The 21,811-nt window shown below is 41.5% G+C and overlaps 1 protein-coding gene across 4 annotated transcripts in view; it reads left to right on the top strand.

Annotated features, from left to right (window-relative positions):
• arap2 (ArfGAP with RhoGAP domain, ankyrin repeat and PH domain 2) overlaps nucleotides 1–21,811 on the top strand; it is a 161,286-nt gene that overhangs the window by 67,816 nt on the left and 71,659 nt on the right. For all 4 annotated transcript variants that reach the window (XM_030076542.1, XM_030076539.1, XM_030076540.1 and 1 more), the window contains 2 exons: nucleotides 5,999–6,173; nucleotides 17,646–17,771. In XM_030076542.1, the coding sequence (XP_029932402.1) occupies nucleotides 5,999–6,173; nucleotides 17,646–17,771 (301 nt within the window). The remainder of the gene's footprint in view (nucleotides 1–5,998; nucleotides 6,174–17,645; nucleotides 17,772–21,811) is intronic.

Below are 21,811 nucleotides of genomic sequence, written 5' to 3'. Positions count from 1 at the left end.
TTCCCTTTACCTTTACACCTTACCTTTATAGTGATTTTTTTTTTCTCTTTTATCCTGTATAGCAGTGTGCCAATACTGGCCTCCACGGTTCCTCTCTGAAAAAAGCAGATGTCTGTTGCTGGAAATGTATCTTTCTGAGGGGCTTTTTTGTGGTTTGGGGTTTCACACAATGTCCACCAGTGTGTAAACTCATGCAGTGTGGAAAAAACTTTCTTAAAGTTAATGAATCATTTCTCATATGAATAGCATTCTTTTCAATGATCTGTAATGTAAACAGGCTTAAACACAGAAGAGAAACAAAAATCACTGTTTCACATGTTTTTTTATGTCTCATGCAAACCACTAGTGCAGGGATTATCAACTGGTGGCCAGTGGACCCATCAGGCTTGCTAAAGCTGCTCATTCGGCCTGCAGAATATGAATATATTCAAAAAATATTAGGAGGGAAAAATATGTTCCTGTATTTAGGATGTGAATTTAGGAAACTGAAACCAAGTCCCACTTTTTATGAATAAAATGTGAATTTTTTTTTCAAACATGGGGACAAACTCGTGGATCTCGAGTAACTTTTCGTTTTTCCACCAGGCATTTGACCCCAATCGGGAGCCTGCATGAAAGCAACAAAAAATAAAATAAAATAACATTTATTTATATTTTCAGCCAATAAGCACTGCATTCTGCAGTTATATTTCTTGAATTCCAGACTTGAACCATCACCCCGAACTGCCTCCTTGGCCGAGCTGTAAGCACTGAGAATTTTCTAGTTCAGAATCTCTTTATTACCCATTTCCCACTGTTTTTGGGAATCGGTTCATAAAATGAACGAATTAACTTTATTAACTAATTAGCAAATTCATTTTGGAATAGCCTCAATTAGCCTAGGCTAATTGAGCCTAAATAAATTTAAATTTTGTTATTTGAAAGTCCAGCCCCCACAGTGTCAGCTTGGAAAAATTCTGGCCGTTGGACAAACCAAGAGTTGATGACTCTTGCTGTGGTGTCTCTCAGCAGCAAACTAGTTCCTTGTTACTTTTGACAGCTGAAAAAGAGCAAAACAGTTCTGAGCAGTTGATTATGTGGACAAAACAAAGTGCAGCACAAGTTCAGCAGGCCTGCAGTAAAAAGTGGGCTCCTGCGATGGCTACATCTGTACTTAGACGAAGCCCTGGTACATAGCGTACTCCATTAGCTACATCCACTGAACCCGAAAAAACCCATATCTCCCTGACCTTTTGACAGTCAGTAAAACTGCACTATAAATCTGAAGATGCTGAGCACCAGCAGCCAAAGTCGAAGTCTTATCGATCTTCGGTATAAGCAGGTTGGTGCTGAGGCCTTCGCTGCTGGTTTGTGGTTAGGGTTTATTGCTGCAGCAAAAAAGTGCCTGTTTTTTGGCTGCCTCTCAGATGACGGTCTTAAAAGCGTGGTGCACTGAGCCTCCAAACGGCTGAGTTTCCACCTGCGTCAGCATTTACGCAGATCAGCCCTCTTGTATTGTTTTGTTGACTAGAAAGAGAGAAGGGGGGATGAGAGAGAAATTGAGATGTAGAGAGAGGGAGAGCGAGGGAGAGGGAAATGAAGGAAGAGATATACTAGCTAAGTGGAAAAGTGGATTAGGATCCACAACAGAAACGCTTGGGTTGGTTTTATTGCGGCTTTGCTGGCTTGTGTGAGTGTGTGTATGTGTGTGTATGTATGTGTGTGTGTGTACATATGTGTGAACATGTGTGTTTTTCCACTGGGGATCTGTGAATTTGCTGTTATAGTGAGAGTTTTATAGGGTGGTGTGGGAGAGAAAATGTGAGAGATGGACAAAAAAAAGGTGGCTAGCAAGGAGACTGTGGCAGAGAGACAGAGAGAGAGAGAGACAGAGAGAGAGAGAGAGAGAGGGAGAGATGTGGGTGGAGGTGTTGGCTGTCTCTCTGCTTTCATGAAAAGGCTCAACAGATTTGATAGGGATCAATATGTCATAGAGCCTTCATACACATCTTACCTTGACATTGTGTGTGTGTGTGAAGTATGTGTGTGCATCAGTTGCTGCTTATGAGGGCAATACGGACTGACTAGGCCTAAGGGATTATCCAAAATTGAATTTTGCATTATTGTTCTGTCAAAATATCACAACAGTCCATAATGTAAATTAAACACTTTTTGTACATTAATTGCACATTAGTCAAAAGTGTCATGTGTAATCAAAATTGCAAGCACAATTGCAAGCAATATCAAAAATTCTGTGCGCTGTGATGTTAATTGTTAAATCAGCGACTTGCATATTGCAGTTATATACCTCATGTGACCGCAAATATCATGATATTTGCTATTAGCTTATTCGTATATCAGCCCAAGCCCAATACTCAACCCTTGCTTTTAATAAAGAAGGATACAAACAATGTTGTTATTAACAGGTCCAAAGATGAGTAAAATACATCTAACTTAATAAATAAATAATGAACAATTGATGAAGAAAAGCATGAAAATGGCCAAGTGCTGAGTAATTAAGACAAGTATAAAATCCAAAGTACACTCTACTTAGGACCTTCTTAATATCCAACAGTGCAAAATGTAAATTCTTGCAATTTCTCAACTGGTCTTAACATTTTGTTAAGGAGTGTATAAGCAGTGCTTCCGGTCCCATGTGTGTCACGTTTGCTTTCTCTGAAAATTGCAATAAAACTGTAATACAAAAGTCATACAAAACCTGTTCCTGTGAGGAAATTATCTGGAGGAAGAAGAAGACGAAAGGAATGCCAGCAATTTTCTTGTCGAGATTCATGTAACTTTGAAGCGGTGATGTTTTGACAGGTTTTACAGGCTTGAATGGTCAAGGATCTCAGTCAACACATAAACGTTCTTGACTTAGATTTATTTAGATTTTGTACTTTAAAGAGGACCTCAACACGAAATCACAAACACCAGAAAACTTCCGATGTGCTGCCCTCTAGGGGTTGAAAATTTCAGGCATGTTGCACTTCTGGTCACAGTCAATCAGTGTGACCAGTACCTCCGTCCGCGTCACTGATTGGCTGTGACCAGAAGTGCGAATGACTGAAAGTTTCAACCTCTAGAGGGCAGTGCAGCAGAGGTTTTCTATCGGCTCTGAGTCACATGTTAAGTTCAAGTGATGAAATTAAATGAGTTTAAAAGAAATTTCAGCTATGTAGTTTATACCTGACCGCATCAGTAAGTCTCACCTGTAGGGCTTCGTGATCCACTGATCTATCAATATTGTGATACCGTCTGAGATTTTGGATGTCGAAATATAGAGATGTAACGTCAGTTTTGTCTTTTCCTGATTTTAAAGGCTGCCTTACAGTGAAAAGATGCAATTTCCTGAATTTATTGTAGCTGTTGTTTGCCTCTACCTGCTTGGTCATGATATCCACATTATTAATGACTGTCAGTGCTGAGGTACTCAAGTCGAAGACATTGTGAAATTTGATTGTACCCGCATCGCCTCGCCCTCCTTCCCCTCATTAGCTAATCTCCGTTGTGCACATATTCTTCCTCTCTGCTTCGTTTTCTCCTTATAGTTTCTTTATATCCTGCCCTCTGTCTCGCTGCTATAGTCCCATGTTCCCCATTAGAAGCTCATATCCCACTGACCTCCACAAAGTCTCCGCAGGCCACATGACCTAGAGAGGGAGGTGTCAAAGGACCTGCTTAGATCATTGCACACACACACACACACACACACACAGACACACACACACACACGCACACGCACACGCACATACACACGCAGGAACCCTCCAGTGGCTGCAGTAATTGCTATGACACAGAAGGTCATTTCCAGAGACGATACAGAATAAGGCCAGGCTACATGGGACTATTTTGCCATAATCTGACCCAGACTTTGTGTGTGTGTGTGTGTCTGTGTGTGAGTGTGTGTGTGTGAATGGGATAGAAAGAAAGAGGAGAAACTAATCCTATCTTTATGTATATTCAGTTTCTGGTGTTTTTTTTTTTTATTATTATCATTTTGACCCATCCATGGAGCTGTATTGATTTTCTCCTTTCTGCAGAAACTGTTTGTGTAAATAGATGGAAATAAACGAACACGAACGCTTGGAACACACACATCCTTAGACGTCTTTATCTCAGTGCATCCTTGTGTGTGGGTGGGCAGGTTATATTGACAGGCACTTTGTGTGTTTGTGTGTGTGTGTGTTTGTGTGTGTGTGTGCGTGTTTGCCTGTGCGTATTTGTGCAGCTTCGCCATGCCTCACTTTCAGACAGATCTGGCTTGTTTGTTGCAGATCGATGCAGCTCGCCGACTCGGTCCAAGGCCGATGAAAGGCGAGTTTGCTCGTTGGAATTCCAGTGTTTGCCACTCGACTCCTCTGTCTGTCCGCTTTGTTGTGGGTCATCACACACAATGTCGCTTCAATTGACTGGATAGATAGAAAGAGACAGACAGGCTCAGAGAACATTTTCCACGGCCAAACTGTGTTCTTCTGTCTTGAGCTTTTCTCATCTGCCTTCCGATTTGAAAAAAGGTAGATAGGTTTTACAAGCCACCTCTGCTTGGCTGGATCCTCTCTGTGCAGTTATAACCTTCTATACTTTTACATACTTTGCATGTTTTTTTCCCTCTGTGCCTCAGTGTGTTTTACTATTATTTTGCATTCCTTCATTATGTAAATTTTATTCTTTTTCATACATTCCTGCTCTTAGAAAGCGTTGGCAGCGTTATATTTAATATGCCCATTTGCTCTATTCTTATTTGTATTCTTTTCTCTTTGCTTTATCCTGTTACTACTGTGGAGGCGAGGTCCCAATTTCCCTGCAGGGATTATTGAAGTCTGATCTTATTTTAACTTCTCCTTTTTACATCGGCAGTCAGAACTCAATTCCTAACTTTATGTGGTGTGTGCCAGTGTTTTATGGAGTCTGGGTCCTTCTTTATCAACCTAGTATGCACACACAGAAGTAACACACACAGTGATGCCAGTGTGCTCCTGTGCAAGGAAGTGAGATCATGCCCTCATATCCAAGAGTTCCCTGCCGTCATGGGATTGTTTGGGCTGCCATGGAAATTTGAGAGCTGCATTCCAGGCAGGAAATGTTGATAAGAAGAACCGATGAACAGTTGCACTCGTCATTCCCGTCTGACTTTTATCATCTGATGACATTGCGAGGCAGTAAGTGGCTGGCCTGAGAGCACAAAAATCAGATTCTGGCAACCGAATTTTCTTCAACACCTGATAAGGAAGTGGTCAGGCTCTCATATTGATCAGACTTGAGTGTAGCCTGGTTTTAAACGCCAGCCAATTTTGATACTGAAAATATGGCAACCATGCGGCTCGATCAGAATAATTAAACAACACACAGACATTTGTTGTTAAATTAAGCTTTTATTCATTAAAAAAAGGCAAACAGCTGTATAAGAACAAACTAGAAATGCGCTGTTGGTTAACTTCAGTCAGGTATGTCCCCAAAATGACCTGAATCCTCCTGGCATCTTGCCACTTTGTTCCTACAAGATTTGAATTAAAAGTATTGGAGTTATTGTGATCACAAATTGACTGTTTGGCCTGACGGTGGCGCTAGAGGAAAATTCAGGGTGTCGAGGAAAAGTGAGGGGGTCTATCATAAATTATTTAAAGCACTGGCGTTCAAGGCGAAATGCCAGTGTGGTTGCATTCCAGCTACAATAGAAGTACAAATAAAATGAAGCAATAAAGAGGACAGGGAAAAGGCAATGGAGGTGCAGATTTGGATAAACACAGCCATAGGACACACCTAAGAGTCACTTTCATGTGAACTCCAGACACACTGTACATCAGCGTGATCCTACAATCCAAACTTTAGAATCAGATGTCAAAACTTAAGTTGAAATGGCAAGTGTAAGCCTAATCGTGGGGTTTTGAGGCGAGGGATTTTACAGAGGCTGCTGATGCTGCATCATGGCAGATGCAGCGCAGGCACAGTGTTGCACTCGTGCGAGGGGGAAAAACTGCTTATGTCGTCTTGTGTGCTCCCTGTTTTCTGTGTGTAGGCACTGTGCTCGGCTGTGGTGTCGCCCGACGTCCTGCAGACGATGGCGCTGGTGTTCAGCGGGGCGGATGTCATGTGCGCCACAGGAGACCCAGACTTCTCCACCCCATACCTGCTGGCCCAGCGGGCTGGCCAGAGGCTTCAGATGGAGTTTCTTCACCATAACAAGCTCTCTGGTAGGCAGCAGAGGTGTGGTGGATGTCTCTGTATGTGTGTGTGTGTGTGTGTGTTATGATCATTTTTACCTCTTCATTATCCCTTTACAACGCAGGGTTATATAAACTAAAAAAAAGAGCTTACAATCATCTATATTTTGTTTATTTTGCTTTTATTGCCATATTCTTTACAACGGCAATCACTCAGTTTCCCCTAAAGTTAATGTTAATTGTCTCATGTGTGTCAGTGCATATGAGCATGTTCACTCACATTATTTAGCGTCCTCTTGCCGAATAGCTCTTTGAACCACACAAAACCGCTAGCCACATAAAAGAACTAATATATTCTCCCTCTCAGACCCGGGAGAGCTGACGTGCTCAGATAAATCTGTGAAAAGGCCTTTAAACTAGGTGTGTGAGTGTTTGTTTGTAGGATTTTTTTTCCCCCCCGACCGTTGGCGCCACATGCACTCAACCCGTTGTCTTTATACTTTTACAAGCCAATCATGTTTAAAACTCACATCCACCGCCACGCCGCTGCATTCATAAAACCACAGCGGGAGATTTTCTCTCTCTTTTTTTTTTTTTTCGCTCTCATGAATAGGAAATGAAGGTAGGAAAAACCCACAAATTTCAAGATAGTCTGTTTTAAGGGAAAATTGTTTCTCTCTCTCCCCCTGCTCTCCTTTGTTTTACCCACCTCCTGTTCCCGGCATTGGAGGCATGTTACAGATGTGCTGTGTTGTGCGGATTCCCCATGACGCACGTGTTGTGTTTGTATGGCTCCACGCAGGGGTGATGATAAGAATGTATTAAATTAAAGGAACGAGAGAGGCCGTTGGCTCGGTCCAGGGGAGACTTTCTCAGGGATTGTGTTTTGCATAATGTATGCACTGCATCTGTGCACACTCGCCAGCACCGAGCCTGTTAGGGACTCCTAATTGCTGGCATGGGTCACCTGGTCGCCATGGTGATGGCCGTTACTTGGAGGTGTGCTGGAAGACACACACACACATGTGAGTGCACACACACACAACCCCTTATCCCTCAAGTTGTATCCTCATCAAAGTTTTTGGTAATGAAGCTGAAAAAAAGTGTGTGTATGTGTGTTTTTGTGTTATTGTTAGAATTCCTGGCATATAGGCAATCTCTATGCTCATTAAAAGTGTTTGAAAGGTGGAGGTTGGTGTGTTTTTGTATAGCCCCATTGCCTTTTTTTCACATTTTGCAGTCTCTGGTTAAATCTAAGATGACATTAGAGTTTTTGTCACCGATCTAAACACAGTAACCCTGTAATTACTTTTTTGAACGAATTAATTAAACATGACACGCTGAAACGTTTCAACAAGTAGTCATCCTCTTTGCAATGGTGTTTGAAATTGAGCGAAGGTGAATCCAAATTATTTGCAATGCCGCAGAGATGTCTGCTCAGCCTGGCTCGAGTCAGCGGACAGTTCATTGATTGACATACTGTAGACAGAATGGTCTGAGTCGACACACTGCTCTGTCTACAGTATGTCAGTAGGTGCAGCCAAAAAGCAAAGTTCTAGTGCAGAGGCGCCACTCTCGCTCACAATAAAAACAGTTTAAATTGATTGGACATATTTCAGAACTTATCTGTCTATATAAACTCCCACAGATGACAGTGGGTGAATTCAGTGCTGGGTTACAGAGACAGACTTGTGAGGAGGCAGATATCTTGGAAAGGGCATAAAATAATTTCTTATCTGTTCACAGCTCACAAAGGCGCCGTATAGAAGCCGTTGATCAGTGCTTAGCAAGTAAAGACTGAAATTACACACTAATATACAAAGGAATATGTAAGTGTCAAAAACATTGCATTCACTAAGATTAAGAATGAAAAAATATATGCATACGTACACACATGCAAAAACACCTATATACATATAAATGAAAGCACATTCTGACAGACAGAACATGATTTCACAGCTGGTTGGATGGCAGAGTCAATGGTAAGCAATGGAGTGTGAGAATTGATGAGATAGGTTTGATATGTGATGGGACTGGTAGTGTCTTGTTCTTGTCAGTGGTATGTTGAGCTTATGGGTGATGCATCCATATATTTGCAGTTGAGCCGGGTGCACCCACTCAAAGACCTGCGATATCTGCAAAGACCTGGCGAATTTCAAGCAAACGTGCTCCTGTCTCATGGCCAACGAGTGGATTCCCAGGCTGATACAAGCTTGCTGGTAGCCATTGTGAAACGCACAAAGTATGTGACAGACCCTCTATTGCGTGCACCGCTGCTGGATGGATGAGCCCAGAGTGCCAAGCAGGGACTACATACTCCAGCACCGGTGTAATGTAGCGGCTGTAAATGGCTGGGAGGTCAGTTAGAGTGGCTGTGAGGTGCTTGACACGCTTGAGGAGGCCCTGCTGGTTCTCCCTGTCATGGTGTTCACTCCACCTAGGGTCCTGGTGGTTGGTGAGTCCCAATGCCTTAATTTTCGGAAGCACAGAAAGGGGAATGTTATTGTTGAAGGAAATTGGTGCAAGCAGTAGTTTTTTACAGAAAGATATGTGCATGGCAGTGCATCTAGGCTTCATCGTTTGATTGATCATATATGCACAGATGAAAATATGGATTAGCTCAGTGGTTTCCAGACTCCGAGCAACCCCAGGGGTCTTTGAGAGGTTTCCAGGGCGAAAAGTTTTAATTTCTCTGTAATTTAATTGTTACAGTGCAGAAAATGTATGAGGGATCATTTTAACATTTTCATTTTTCTGGTTCTTACCATGATTTGTCAGTGTTCTCGTATGATGTCTAAGTTAAGTTAACCCTTGAAAACCCTTGGTGAAAAAAGCAGATTAGCAAATTAGCCAAAGAAAAAAATTTAAAATGACCAGAAAAGCAGAAATTAGTAAGTCAATAGGGTTTTCAGATTAGCAGGGGAAACAAGTCAAAATACAATACTAAATAAATAAATAAATATCAAGAAAACTATATATATAATTTAATAATATTCAATTTAGTTATATTTATAATTTCAATACTGTGTTGGAAGGGAAGATTGCACCTCAACAATATGATTTGCAGTGGAGTGCTCACTCAATCCAAAATCCAATGGGTATGTTCAAAAAATGCGAAAAGGTAGCACATCCCATGTTTTCAATTCATCCTTCATCAGATTGTCTGATGAAGGTGTTGCGCTGAAACACGGAAATGTTTTTCTCACCACTGTGCCAAACAGTCTAGTCTCTCAGAGTGTCTGATGAAGGCTGTGTGTGCTGAAAAGCAGAAGTGTTTTTCTAGTGTGATGTGAGACAAATAAACATGTGAAATGTGTGTGTTTTGTTCCCCTTGAGTTGAAGATTTGTGATGTACTACCTTTGTACATTATTTTAGAAATTAAATGTCATATCAGTGATGTGTGATCATTGTCAGATCTCTTGTGTTTATGATTTGATGTTTGTGAAAGCAAGCAGGCAAGCAAAATCACTTCAAACGTGGGTCTGTGGTTTAGTAAAAATCAACTTGAAGGTCCAGAGTGTGAAAAAGCTTGAAAACTTCTAGATTAGATCATTATAAATAAACACATATGAAACCACCTAGACTCTTGCAATAGGCAGTAATCATACCTAAGTATCAGGACAAGGACCTTGGTCAGGGAAGGTGACCGCAACCCAAAGAGCCACTCTGTCAGGGCTGCAGAGTTCCTCGGCTGCAGTGGGAGATTTTGCAACGACGAAAGTCAGTGCAACTCTTAATAAATGTTGGCTGTATGGCATAGTGGCCCGAATGCAGTCACTCCATTTGACAGCATACCCAGAGTGTGCAAAGAAGGTTTGTGAGAGACTGACAACATGAAGCAAGAGATTCTGTGGTGTGATGAAACAAAAATGGAGCCTTCATCTGTAATGCACAGAGTTAAATCTGGCAGGAACCGGACACGCTGTCCTGGTGGCAGCATCAGGCTGTGGGTTGGCTTTTCAGCAACTAGTCCGGGGAAGCTTATAATGATAGAGGGGACATTAAACGGAGCCAAATACTGGAAAATTTGAGCAGAACCTGCTTTGGAGTGCCAAAGACCTCAGTTTGGGGTGACGATTTATGTTCCAACAGGACGATAATCCTTTGCACACAGAGTACACACAGTAACATTGGGGCATATTTATTTGATTTGTGTACTTTTGTGCCTGCTACTTTGCGTACACCTGTGGTGTCTATGCAGTCAGTATTTTCTTGTTTATCATATAAATTAAGGCGCACATCCTCAGCAAGGGTGCAGTTCAGATCCATATTCACCGACAACATAGCCCTTTAAGCCCAAAAGTGCATATGTTGGAGGGAATGAGCTGAATGATACGAAAACAATCTCAGTGGATGCCTTCAGTCTCCATCACTATCTAACTATCACTGTGGTGGCAGGGCGGGATGTAGCTGAACAACGAACAACCCTCAGACACCCTGAACAATTCTCACTTTCAACAACTCAAGTCTAAATTGGAGAAGCTCTGCTCTGCATGAAAAATCGCCACTTCTCTACCAGGTGTCTCTTCATGGTGTGAAACACACTCCAAGTTTGTAAAAAAATAAAAAATAAAAATAAGAGAACCAACCTTTTCTCCCGGGTGCAGTGAATTGAAACAAAGCTGTCAAGCAGCCTCTCCCCAAACCCCTCCACTGTCCCATCCTGCCATTTGTAGCCCCAGTGCACCAACATTGGGGAAACCACTGTGCCCTAATGACAGAGCCCTGCCACTTCATTAGCCGTGTCTGTGTGTCTATTTGTGTCTGCATTCATGTTCACAATCAGCCTCGAAGGATCTCATTCTAATGCCTACACTTGCTTGCCCAAAAGCACCTTGGGATACTGAAGGAGCATGGTCATTTGCATATCCCCATCCCAGAGTCAATTAAAGCAGCCAATGGCAACTCTCCAAGGCAGTGTCTCCTAGCATTTTGGGCACCCCTGAGGGCAGCTTTGATGATGGCCCCGATCCCTTATTGTCACAGGCGTCCACTGTGGTTGTTTCTAGTGTGTTTTTAGGTATAATACATTTCTGGTGTTTTTGTCTGTGTAAGTCTGAGTATTCCCCTTGTTTTTTTTTTTTTTGTTTTTTTTTTATCCAGACAATGTATAAACTGACCACTAGAAAATGCATTTTGTGTAAGTGTTTTGTTCAAGTTTTTTTTTTTTTTTTTTTTTTTTTTTAGTTTTTTCAACACTGGACTCCAAAATATTTTACCATTTGAGAAGCTAGTGATAGAAAAACAATCCATAAAAAGGTTTTGTTATTTTCTTCTGATGACACACCGCCAGGGAAAACACATTTTGGAACTGCTTCAAGTGGTGAAACATTTTCAGTACATTTCACAGGATTTCAAAGGATGGAAGCAGCAAACTGAAAGTGAGCTTACCCAGTTGTCTCTTAATGAATGAATGGAGATCACATTAGTTTGTGATCAGATTATTTCAAACCACAAGTGCCTGCTGAATCTACAAAGAAATTGTCAGGCTATACATTAGTGTACTAATTTATTAGGCACATTTTCCCCATGATAATTTCTTTGTGCCGTTCCGTAAACACCACCATACATTACGGACAAAACAAGGACACACTGCCAAGGAAACGGAAAGGAATAGTTTCGAGGGAATTCATATGAAATCATATACCACTTCAGATACTGTAGTTTAATTTGTGTTGTTGTGTTGTGTTGTTTCCACTGGAGCAGGTCGGCTTAGTTATTAAATAAACCACCTTTTAAGTGGACCATTCTGACTTTAGACTTCCTTAATTCAGTCTAAGTAAGTCTTTGTGTACACAAACATGTACATGTCTTGCTAAAGTTTCCAGGAACAAGATCATGAACATTTATCCTACACTGTAAGTCACTGTGGAGAAAGACTATAGCCTAAATGACTCAGAATGTAATTATAAATCATTGTAGTACATTCTGTGTATAAGAACATGCCCATTTCCTGAATCTTACCAGTCATTTCCAGCACTGCTGTGAGTTTTCTGTATCACAGCTCTGTGGGATGCAGTGGTGTGCCTAGGCTCTCTGCATTAAAGCAACGCACAACAACAACACATTAAAGAAAGCGCGTCTCTCTCAGCACAGACTCTCATTCACAGATTTTCTGTGAAGGCATTTTTCTGCCCTGCGCAGATATCATTTGTCTCCAAATCAAAACCGATTAGACAGTGTGACATCAGTGTCTGCTAAATGACCACAATTATTGAGATAGTTTTGAAAGGTCACCACCTAGTCCCCTTACATGAACTACAGACGTGCCATGTAAAGACAACACACACACACACACACACACACACACACACACACACACTTATGCAGAAAACACTCACAAAACAAAGCACGTGTCAATCTAGGGTTCCAGCCTGGCTGACGCTTAGACCAACATGACACATGAGCCAAGCCATTAGGGTGTCCCTATGGTAGAAAACACAAACTGAACTTGCCCCAAGTTCCTTGTAACCTCAGGCAAAAAAAAAAAAATAAAAAAAAAAAAATCATATGTATCCATATAATATCCCACTAGGATGCCCCTTGGGATGGGAAAATGTATGGTTTCATGCTCTACGAGGATCTCCCTACAGTACAAATAACATGCTTCATTTTTGCCCTAGGGTCACATCAAGTGCCCACTGGGTGCCCCTGTGGTATTACAACAAGTTGAGTTTTTGCCTCAAGTTTTGTGTTACCTCAGGGCAAAAGTTAAATCGATGAATAAATAGTGAGAGAGAGAGAGATAGGGAGAGAGAGAGAGACAGAGAGAGAGCACGAGAGAGAGTATTGAGAAATTATGTTGTTGTAGTAGTTACAGTATCACAAAGACAATATCACAATAAACAGAATAACATGGGGGTGTATCAGTCCAGTGGTGGTGGGTAAGAAGGACAGTTTGGTATCTGTGAAGCAGGAAAGTGTGGCATTAGGATGCCTGTTGAAATGAAAAAAGTGACAGTCTCATGTGCTATTAGAGTGCCTCCATGGTAGGGAAAAACCTCACCTCTTTTTTTTGCCCTAGGGTAAAAATGAAGCATGTAAGTGTCCTATTAGGGCATGGCACCGAGAGCAAGAGGGGCAGGGATCAGTTTGGCACATGGGCATTGTTAACATTCAAGAAAACAGGCCACCATAACAAGAGGTCTCAAATCACTTTCAATCCCGGTCTCAGTGCGAGCACCAGAGCAGGCTGTTCATTGATGCTTATGTGCTGCAGACGCCTGCGGCTGAGCCCCACCTAACCCACCACAAGCGCCACACACACACTTGAATTCAGTTCCCGTTCATTGCCTTAAAAATCAACAGCTACATAAACGTCTGGTGATGACAAAATACTAGTACTAGTATTAGTACTAGTTTGCACCTCTGATCCTCAGAACCCAGAGTGGTTGTGTTTTTTTTTTTTATTTTAAGATAAGATAAGATAAGATATTCCTTTATTAATACCACGGTGGGGAAATTTCACGCATTACAGCAGCCAAGTGGATAGCAAGATATGAAGCATAATTTACATTATAAACAGTATAAACAGATAATAAATAGCAAAAAGCAATATAAACATTATTAAAAAGGAATATAGAAAAACAAAGTAGAAAGATGAACAAATTACTTAGAATTGTTTGTTTTCACCCATTTATACTGACATGCCCAACAGTACCATAAGTGACAAGGCACCTTGTTAACAAAGGTGTTACATAATCAAAAAGTCATATTTGCTTTTTTCTGTTTTCAATGGGGAATGTGACTTGTAGCATGACGCTAATCCCTGGCCAGCTAATTTACTGTAAATCTTCGGATTAGAGCATCAGCGTGGCTAAAATGTAAATGCAGTGGAATGTAAACATGTAAATCTTGCTTTAGGGGGGCTCTTCGCTGTAACCGGGAGGCCAGTGCACTGTAACACCAAGCTAAACAGCAATGCTTCTTACTGTTGACAGCTTTTCCCTTCTTTTTAAAATGACACACCGTGGATTTGGAGGAAGAGGAGGTTTATTGTTACAGCCCTACCATCCCTGACGCCTTGAATCTCAGAATCTCCCGGCGCATTAAAAATTCATTCAGCGAGCTTTCTGTGTGGATAATAAAAAGATGCAACGCAAATGCAAGTACACACACACACACACATACCAGCACATAAACACAAATCAGAGGTCCTGTTTCATCTTGGCTCTCTATCCCCATCCCGGTTCTCAGCGACATTCTGAGGCTCTGGCAGTTTGTTTGGGTGGCTCTTGGCTTGTGGCTTGTTGAAGTTGTTTATGTTTTACACCGACACACAAACTGCACACTGTCCTTTTAGGGAGTCAAGAGGTCACCCGCAGTGGCTGAGAGCCGGGGAAAATTAAAGGCTTTCCCTCGTGGAGAGTGTCAGCGTGTGGACGGTTTTAATTCCGGACAGAAGTGTTGTGGTGTTGAAAGGAGTGTGCATGTGCGTGTTTTGAGTGTGTGTGTGTGTGTGTGTGTGTCGGTTTGTTTCTCATGTTCAATAGGTCAATCAACATTTACCTGGTTTCATATCAGTAAAAGTGAATGTTAGCGTGTTTTCGCTCTTGGAAATGTTCCCGGTACTTTTTGCTCTCCTGAAAATCGACCATCAATATGTGCCTGTGCATTTGCCAGCATTTGGAGATGTATGTGTATGTGCTGTATGATTGTGTGTCCATGTAGTCTTACTGTGTGTGTGTGTGTGCGTGTAAGAACGAGTGCCTCTGATTGTCCCACTGTCCACTGCCTGTCAGGGACCACTTTGTGACCGTTGCCGTGGGCGACCAGATGGCTAATTGAGCACTCTGTCATGTTACCTCCCTTCACTGGGGACTGAGCCAATCAGCGCAGGCCAGACTTCTCAACTGCCGCCCCCACAGACATCACAGTCCCATCTTAACAGAGTCCAGCTTTAGGGGCCCAAAGGGACTGTTTAGGAGGCTCACACAGAGAGCCTTGTTTCAACTGATACACCATCTACCCACCGGCTTATTTACATTCTCTCAACCTGAGTGGTTGGAAAACAGTGTGTGTGTGTGTGTGTGTGTGTATGTGTGTGTTGGACTGAGGCTGCTAGGGGCACATTCACCTCCCTGGAGTCTGCTGATTAAATCCTGTGTCACTCTCCATGTATTTATGATGCTGCTATTGGCAGCGGCGTTGTCCAAGTTACTTTCAAGGCTAGATTACAGATGTTGCTAACTAAATCCACTCGGACTTTGTGTGATCCTGGTTGGCTCTGCATCCTGATTCCGTTTCAAATCAACAGTGTATTTCACTTTGCTGTGTGTGTTGGCGGCGGTGCATAAAAATGCCTAAACCCTGCCAGGCAGATGCTGTAGGTGATGCAGTTGCTCCGTGCTACTGACTACACTACTGCTGGATTATGGATGACAGCGCATTTGTTTTGGTGCTTTTTTTTGCTGTCCCTTACACCTTTCAGTGATAATGTAAATCTGTTGTCATTTGTATTACCCTGGCCCACTTAAATCAAAACAATAGATACTGTTTTTCCCAATCATTTGCTGCTTAGAATTGGTTTTTGCAGTGTTTTAAAATCACAAATGATTTCATCCTTACAAAATGCTCCTAACCTTTTTTGGTAACCTGTACTTACTTTTATGTGATATCAGTTTCTAATAGTGAGCTTCATTATCAGATAATGGATGAATATCTCATTTTGGATCTAAACTCTTCATGTGTTAATATGTGATTGATGACATCCATGTTGTTTTCTTGCATTATGTGAAATTAAGAGATTATTACAGTAATGGGAACATAATTAATGAATTTGACACATTGGGTCCATAAACAGAATACAAGCAAGTCAAGAATAAGCTGTCTAGTCTTTTTTTTTTTTTTTTTAATTTGGAATGATATATGCTCCTTAGATGAGGTGATGGTGGGTTCTGCCAGCGAGGCGGAGGGTGTCACTTCAATTAAAAGTAGTTTCAATTAAAGTTATTTTACCTTGCTTGATGAGAGAGCTGGAGGTACTGAAGATAAAATCTCCAAGATATTGCCCAGGCTCTGGCAGAAAATTGAACCCCAGAATTGAAGCTAATTGAATTTGAGAATGATAAGGTTGAATGTGGGGATCTCTCAAAAGTAGCAAGAGAGGATGAGTAGAGAGAATGTAGAGGGGAAAAAGAGAGGAAAAATTAGCTGAGAGGACGACGAGACAGATATGAACAGAGATGAAGAGAGGAGACTGTTGGATCATTTTTTATTTTTTATTTTTTTTACCAAATCCAGAGTTTTCCACCACTTCAGAGTGGGATCCGAGGACTCCTAGGGGCCTTTGAGGAGATTCCAGAGGTTTGATTTTATTATAGTTTAATTGGCTGGAAATTATTAGATACCAAAAAGTGTGAGCGATTATTTTAATATTATGTTTTACTTTGAATCTATTGTTTAATGTTCAAGAATGACATCGGAATAATGTAATACTTCACACAAACCAAAATATCTTTTCATATTAGGCTTCCTCGGGCAAAATGACTTCAAATGGTCGTCCACGGCTTAATGAAACCCAACTTGGGGTCTGGAACATGAAATTTTTTTTTATCCCTGATCTGCTGATTTAGGACACTTTAGTACATTTAGAAAGGTGGACGCTTGCCAACACTGGAGCTTGAATCCAAGTTCTGTGGTTGAAGGACAGTCTTCCTCCTCAGGGATCACACATGAATAAGACAGAAGGACGGAGAGAAAGGAGTTGGATATTGGAATCGGCATCTGGGATTAGGTTCACGGCGAGTCGGTTCCAAAATCCTGTGACGTGAATGGCAGCATAAAGAAATTAGCACACAGACATGCCAAAGATGCTGTTTTATTCATCTTTTAACTCGCTCATATTGGTTGAACATCTTCCCTGAACAGCATTCTGACTGTAATGTCAGTCCAGTCATGTTCTGTCATATTCTGTAATCTTGTACATGTAATCCCTCCTACCAGTACATACTGCTGAATTTAGTGGTGTTTATTTTGGCATTTGGTTTAGAAATCGTGAGTTGAAATTTTAGCTTTCAGCTGTACAAATGCAGGCATTCATTCAGCCGAACATTTAGATGAGGCAATAGAGACATGGGAACAATGTCAAGTGCTGAATACATTTCTTATATAAATTTATATCTCAAGACCCACTTGCATAGCCCACTTGTATCTTCTTTTCCTTTTTCTTCCTCAGCAATATGCATTTATTATCCAAGTCATGGCGTTAGCGGGAGCCATGCCAACAATAGCTGGATGAAAATACAGTGCACATTCTAAAATTTCAGTATTTAATCTTTCTATTTTCACTGAGATTATCTCTTCCATCACTTTTGTGCCTTGTTCATTGTTGCCACACTTGACCTTATCTATCATAATAATACTATTAAAATGAATAGCTTTTTTTGTAAAGTGGTTTTTATTGATGTTTTAGGGCTGTAAAATAAATAGCTTGGCTGAATGTATTGTATTATTCATACATTCTTCCACATTGGCTCTTCTTTTGTGTTTGTCCTATGCAGATTTTCCCAAACTGGATCAGTGGTCAGAGAGCTCCTGCCTGTCTGATGCGCCCGTCTTCATGGATGGGTTTCTGTATTTTTCCCCCGGCCCCGCCAAGGCCACGCTGGACCGCCGCGGACGAGATGGTGAGTGTCAGTGCAGCACAAAACCCCAGCAAGGCTAATCATCCATCAATGCATTTGCAAGCCATTTAAACTGCCTGTTTGTCGTAGGTTCCTCCCAGTTAAGCACCGATCGATCAATCAATGTCAGTCTGTCAGCTGTCAAACTGCCAATCGTTTAATCCGTACACCAAACAGTCCAGTCAAAACGATCAATAAATCTGTCTTTCAAATGCTTTCTGCTGTGGTCCACTGAGAATTGTTGTCAGATAGAAGTATGTTCTTAGAAGACCCGGCGCTGAGTGTACAACTGATGTGCTGGGTAAATCAAGGCCAAGGTAAAAAAAAAAAAAAAAAAAAAAAAAACAAAGACAGAAAAACAACCACAATGAATCATGCCACAACTCCTTTCTAAACCCAACAGATGGCACTCTGAGCATGGTCTGACTCTCATGCTGCCTCCAAAACTTACAAATCACCTTACTCTCGTCTTCCAAAGCCGTTTAAAACTTTTTAATCAGGCTTCGTTTTTCTCGTCCAAACTGCTGCACCTCGTGCACTGGAATGGTCCCACTTCTCCAACCAGCTGGAGTGGTTCTGGGACCCATGGGTAATTAGGAGAAGGAGCCAGCTTTGGATGCTCCCCCTGGGGAAGGAGGTGATTGGGAAGGTGGAGGAGTGGGATGAGGGAGAGGAGGATGGAAGACGGTGGGGGTGACAGCAGAAAGAGCTGAGTCTCCTACATTTTGACAAAAGCATCTATCTGCCCTCCCCCTTCTAGATCATTCCCCATCAACACCGAGCTCCCTAACCTCCATCTCTCCTCCTCTTATTGGCTGTTGTGTGAGCTATAATTTGGGGATTCTCATCCTTTTCAACCTCAAGGCTCACCCATTTATAATTAGAATGAGGCAAGGCCCACCTGAAAAACAAAAACAAAAACAAAACAAAAATCTTTTGGCTCCTATTGTCACCCTTTGTTAATTGTGTCAGAATTAGATTTCTACACTTGAATTCTCTCATAGGAACCAATTTAAAAGCATGTAATGATTTCAATGTCGTCACATTGAAGTGACGACCCTTTAGACCATGTCCACACTAATCTGGAGGAAATGTAAAAATGCATCTCTATTTCATTGTGCTCTTTGCTGCATATCATCCCCTCTCTCTCCCCTGCCTTTCCTGTCGCTCTCCGCTGTCACTATCATATAAAGTGGAAATTTGGTGAAAAATAATCCTAAAAAAGTAAAATGCTCTCCCAAGTCTATCTAGCGAAACCACAACAATCAATTTGGCGGTGCATGTGTCAGTCTGCACATGCCTGTTTAAAAAAATGTAAGAGATTTGACATTTTGGTGTGCATGGCCAACTTTTCAACCACTCGGGAAAATGCTAGTTTAGACAAAACAATTTGACTCGAAACCGGTATTTTATGATTTCTCCGCATTAGTGTGGACTTGGCCTTAGAGGGAACTGACAAAATAATGCATCATGAACACAAAATCAGACTCATCTGACCAAAAAAATAGCTCAAGTACAAAATTTGAAGGCTATTTCTGTCAGCCTGACACATGTGCTCATTCTGCATTTTTGTCCTTTAAGTCTAAATGCTCCTTATCAAAATCAGTATTCAGATTTGCATAGTGCACCTTTAAGAATGTTTTTTTTTTTTTTTTTTTTTTTTAAGCATAAAAGAAGAAGACAGACGCTATGCAGTGGGCAGACCTGGCTCCGCCACAGACGATTAGATCAGTTTGTGTGACTTGTGGTCCACAGCCCACTGATTGAGAAACTCTGCTATAATGGCTATAATAATCAAGTTTGTGGTCTTCGAAATAGTCACCTGGAGTGGACTGGTGGAGGGCTTTGTGAATTTATGTCAGTGCAACCCCTTGGTAATTCTCATACCTTTGTGAAGACGGAATCCATTTAGTGTGGCTCTGGTTATTTTGTGTTACCCGTGTTTACAGAGCATCCCTCTTTCCAGTGGGTTTCATCGGAGCATGTGCCAGGCAACCAGTGCCATTTCTTCATGTTACATAATGCACTCACTCTTACAGATGGTTCTTGTCAAAGGTATTTCTGCTGTTCACTAGATGCTGTGCAGTATTGTTGGAAGACACATTGGTCTGCACGAATAAGACCTGGCTTGCTGTGCCGCGCGCGCTCGCCTCAGATAAGACATGCAGCGCACTAGGGGTGGAGTGTGTTGTCCCCTCAGTGGAGCCACAGGTGTCCAATTTTAGCTTCAGTTGTGCATTTTGTACTCCGTGAATGCCCACAGCATCCCAAAGTTCTCTATCCACAGACAAGCGCTCGTAATATTTCAGCCGATAAATACCTTGTTATTTCATCTATTATGGAGAACCTTACAAGTTTGATTTTGCGCGTTAATGGTGCTTTAACTGTAGCTGCAGCTGTTGAAAAATTTAGAGGGGGTGGTTTTTAAAACTCCATGCATTCCAACTTCTTCAATCATGAGGAAGTGCTGCCGGGACTTTGTGAGTATGGTGGGATGAGGTATTTTTGAGTGTACTCCTGGATGCCTTTCGCTCCCAGGCTAATGGTTTGATGGTCTATAGATACACCCAAGCTCTTAATAATTCATAGGCTCTGCTCAGGGCTTAATAAAAGCACTGTGCCGCAGCATCTTAAACATAGGCTTTTCCCGTCTGGAGACAACGCCAATAGGCTTTTGTGTTTCAACTGATGGGAGCTAAATTCAGAGTAAGCCATAAATTAATTTGGCGAGCAATTTCGGTAATGCGCTTGGCAGAGGTGGCAGGGGATCACTGTGTAGATCCAGCGTGGTGAAATAAAGCACTGTGCTGCCGAGCAGTTAGCAGCCCCAACTTTCTCGCAGATGATTCTGGGAATAGAAAAACAATATTCCTTGTTGTTGTTTTGTTTGTGCTGAAATCAAGGTTGAACTGGTTTATTCTCCAGCGTGGTGCCACTTTATTTGCTGTTTGCTGTTTTGTTGAGCTCTGCTCCGTATGCGGTTTACGCAGTTGATTCCATGGTAAATGAAGCCTCTCCACTAAATGGACAGAAGAGTGACCTGAGCCACTCTCATGCTCAATCAGGACTCTCTCAGTGTGTGTGTGGGTGTGTGTGCTTGTCTGTTAGTCTTGGGAGGTACAGACAGTAGGCAGTTACTTTCTGAAATGGTGAGTGGCAGCAGGGAAATGGCAGCCCTAATTTGTGATTAGTTTGGTCTTTTCCTCACCATTGTTGCTCTGCTCCTCGCTGCAACGCTAACTCACAACTCCCAGGTGGGAGGCGGATGTGTGTGTGTGTGTTTGTGTGAGTGTGTGTATGTGTATGTGTGAGGGGATGAGGGGGAGAGGCAGTGTGACACATTGCTGTTAATAATTTCCTTGAAAGCACACATACCTCGAGCACAAATGAACAATCCAGTAACATGTATATGCTCAATGTTGCCTCTCAAAGAATGTCAGTCATTGGGAATATATAAATATTCAAATTTATCAGCAACAAAATTCGTGACATTGATGCATCGATGATGAATTCTGGCTGCATCAGGCTGCAAAAAGAAATAAATAGAATGGATCAGTCTGACTTCAGCCTGAATCCGCCTAAATTGATTCAGTCATAATTCTTAAAAAAAAAAAAAAAAAGAAAGAAAGAAAGAAAAAGACTTAATGTTGTAATTATATAACAAAATATTGTTTATTTCAACTTTCTGAAAAAATAATAATTGTACAAATAATAGGAAAAAAAGGGATGGTGTTAAATTATTGCATGTGTCTAATGGATATAAAATTTAGTCTAAATTTTGTTTGACAAACTCAAGTCAGATTGATTCGCTCCAACTGGTGAATCAAATTCAATCTCTGTTAAGCCGGGGATGCTCGGCTCTAATATTTATATTATGAGAATTGCATGAGATTTATTTGAATGATTGCTTTTATTCTGGTATGCTGTTGAGAGACTACATTTGTTTATCTTCCTGTGGCTCTTCGATGCCTCATATCCTTGAACAAATGAGTAGTTCTGTTGCTTGGAGCAGAAAAACATGGTGGATGCTATTGTCTTTTTTT

The sequence above is a fragment of the Myripristis murdjan genome, chromosome 18 (genome assembly GCF_902150065.1).
Source record: "Myripristis murdjan chromosome 18, fMyrMur1.1, whole genome shotgun sequence".
NCBI classification, from domain to species: Eukaryota; Metazoa; Chordata; class Actinopteri; order Holocentriformes; family Holocentridae; genus Myripristis; species Myripristis murdjan.
This window is presented reverse-complemented; position numbering and strand designations above follow the sequence as displayed.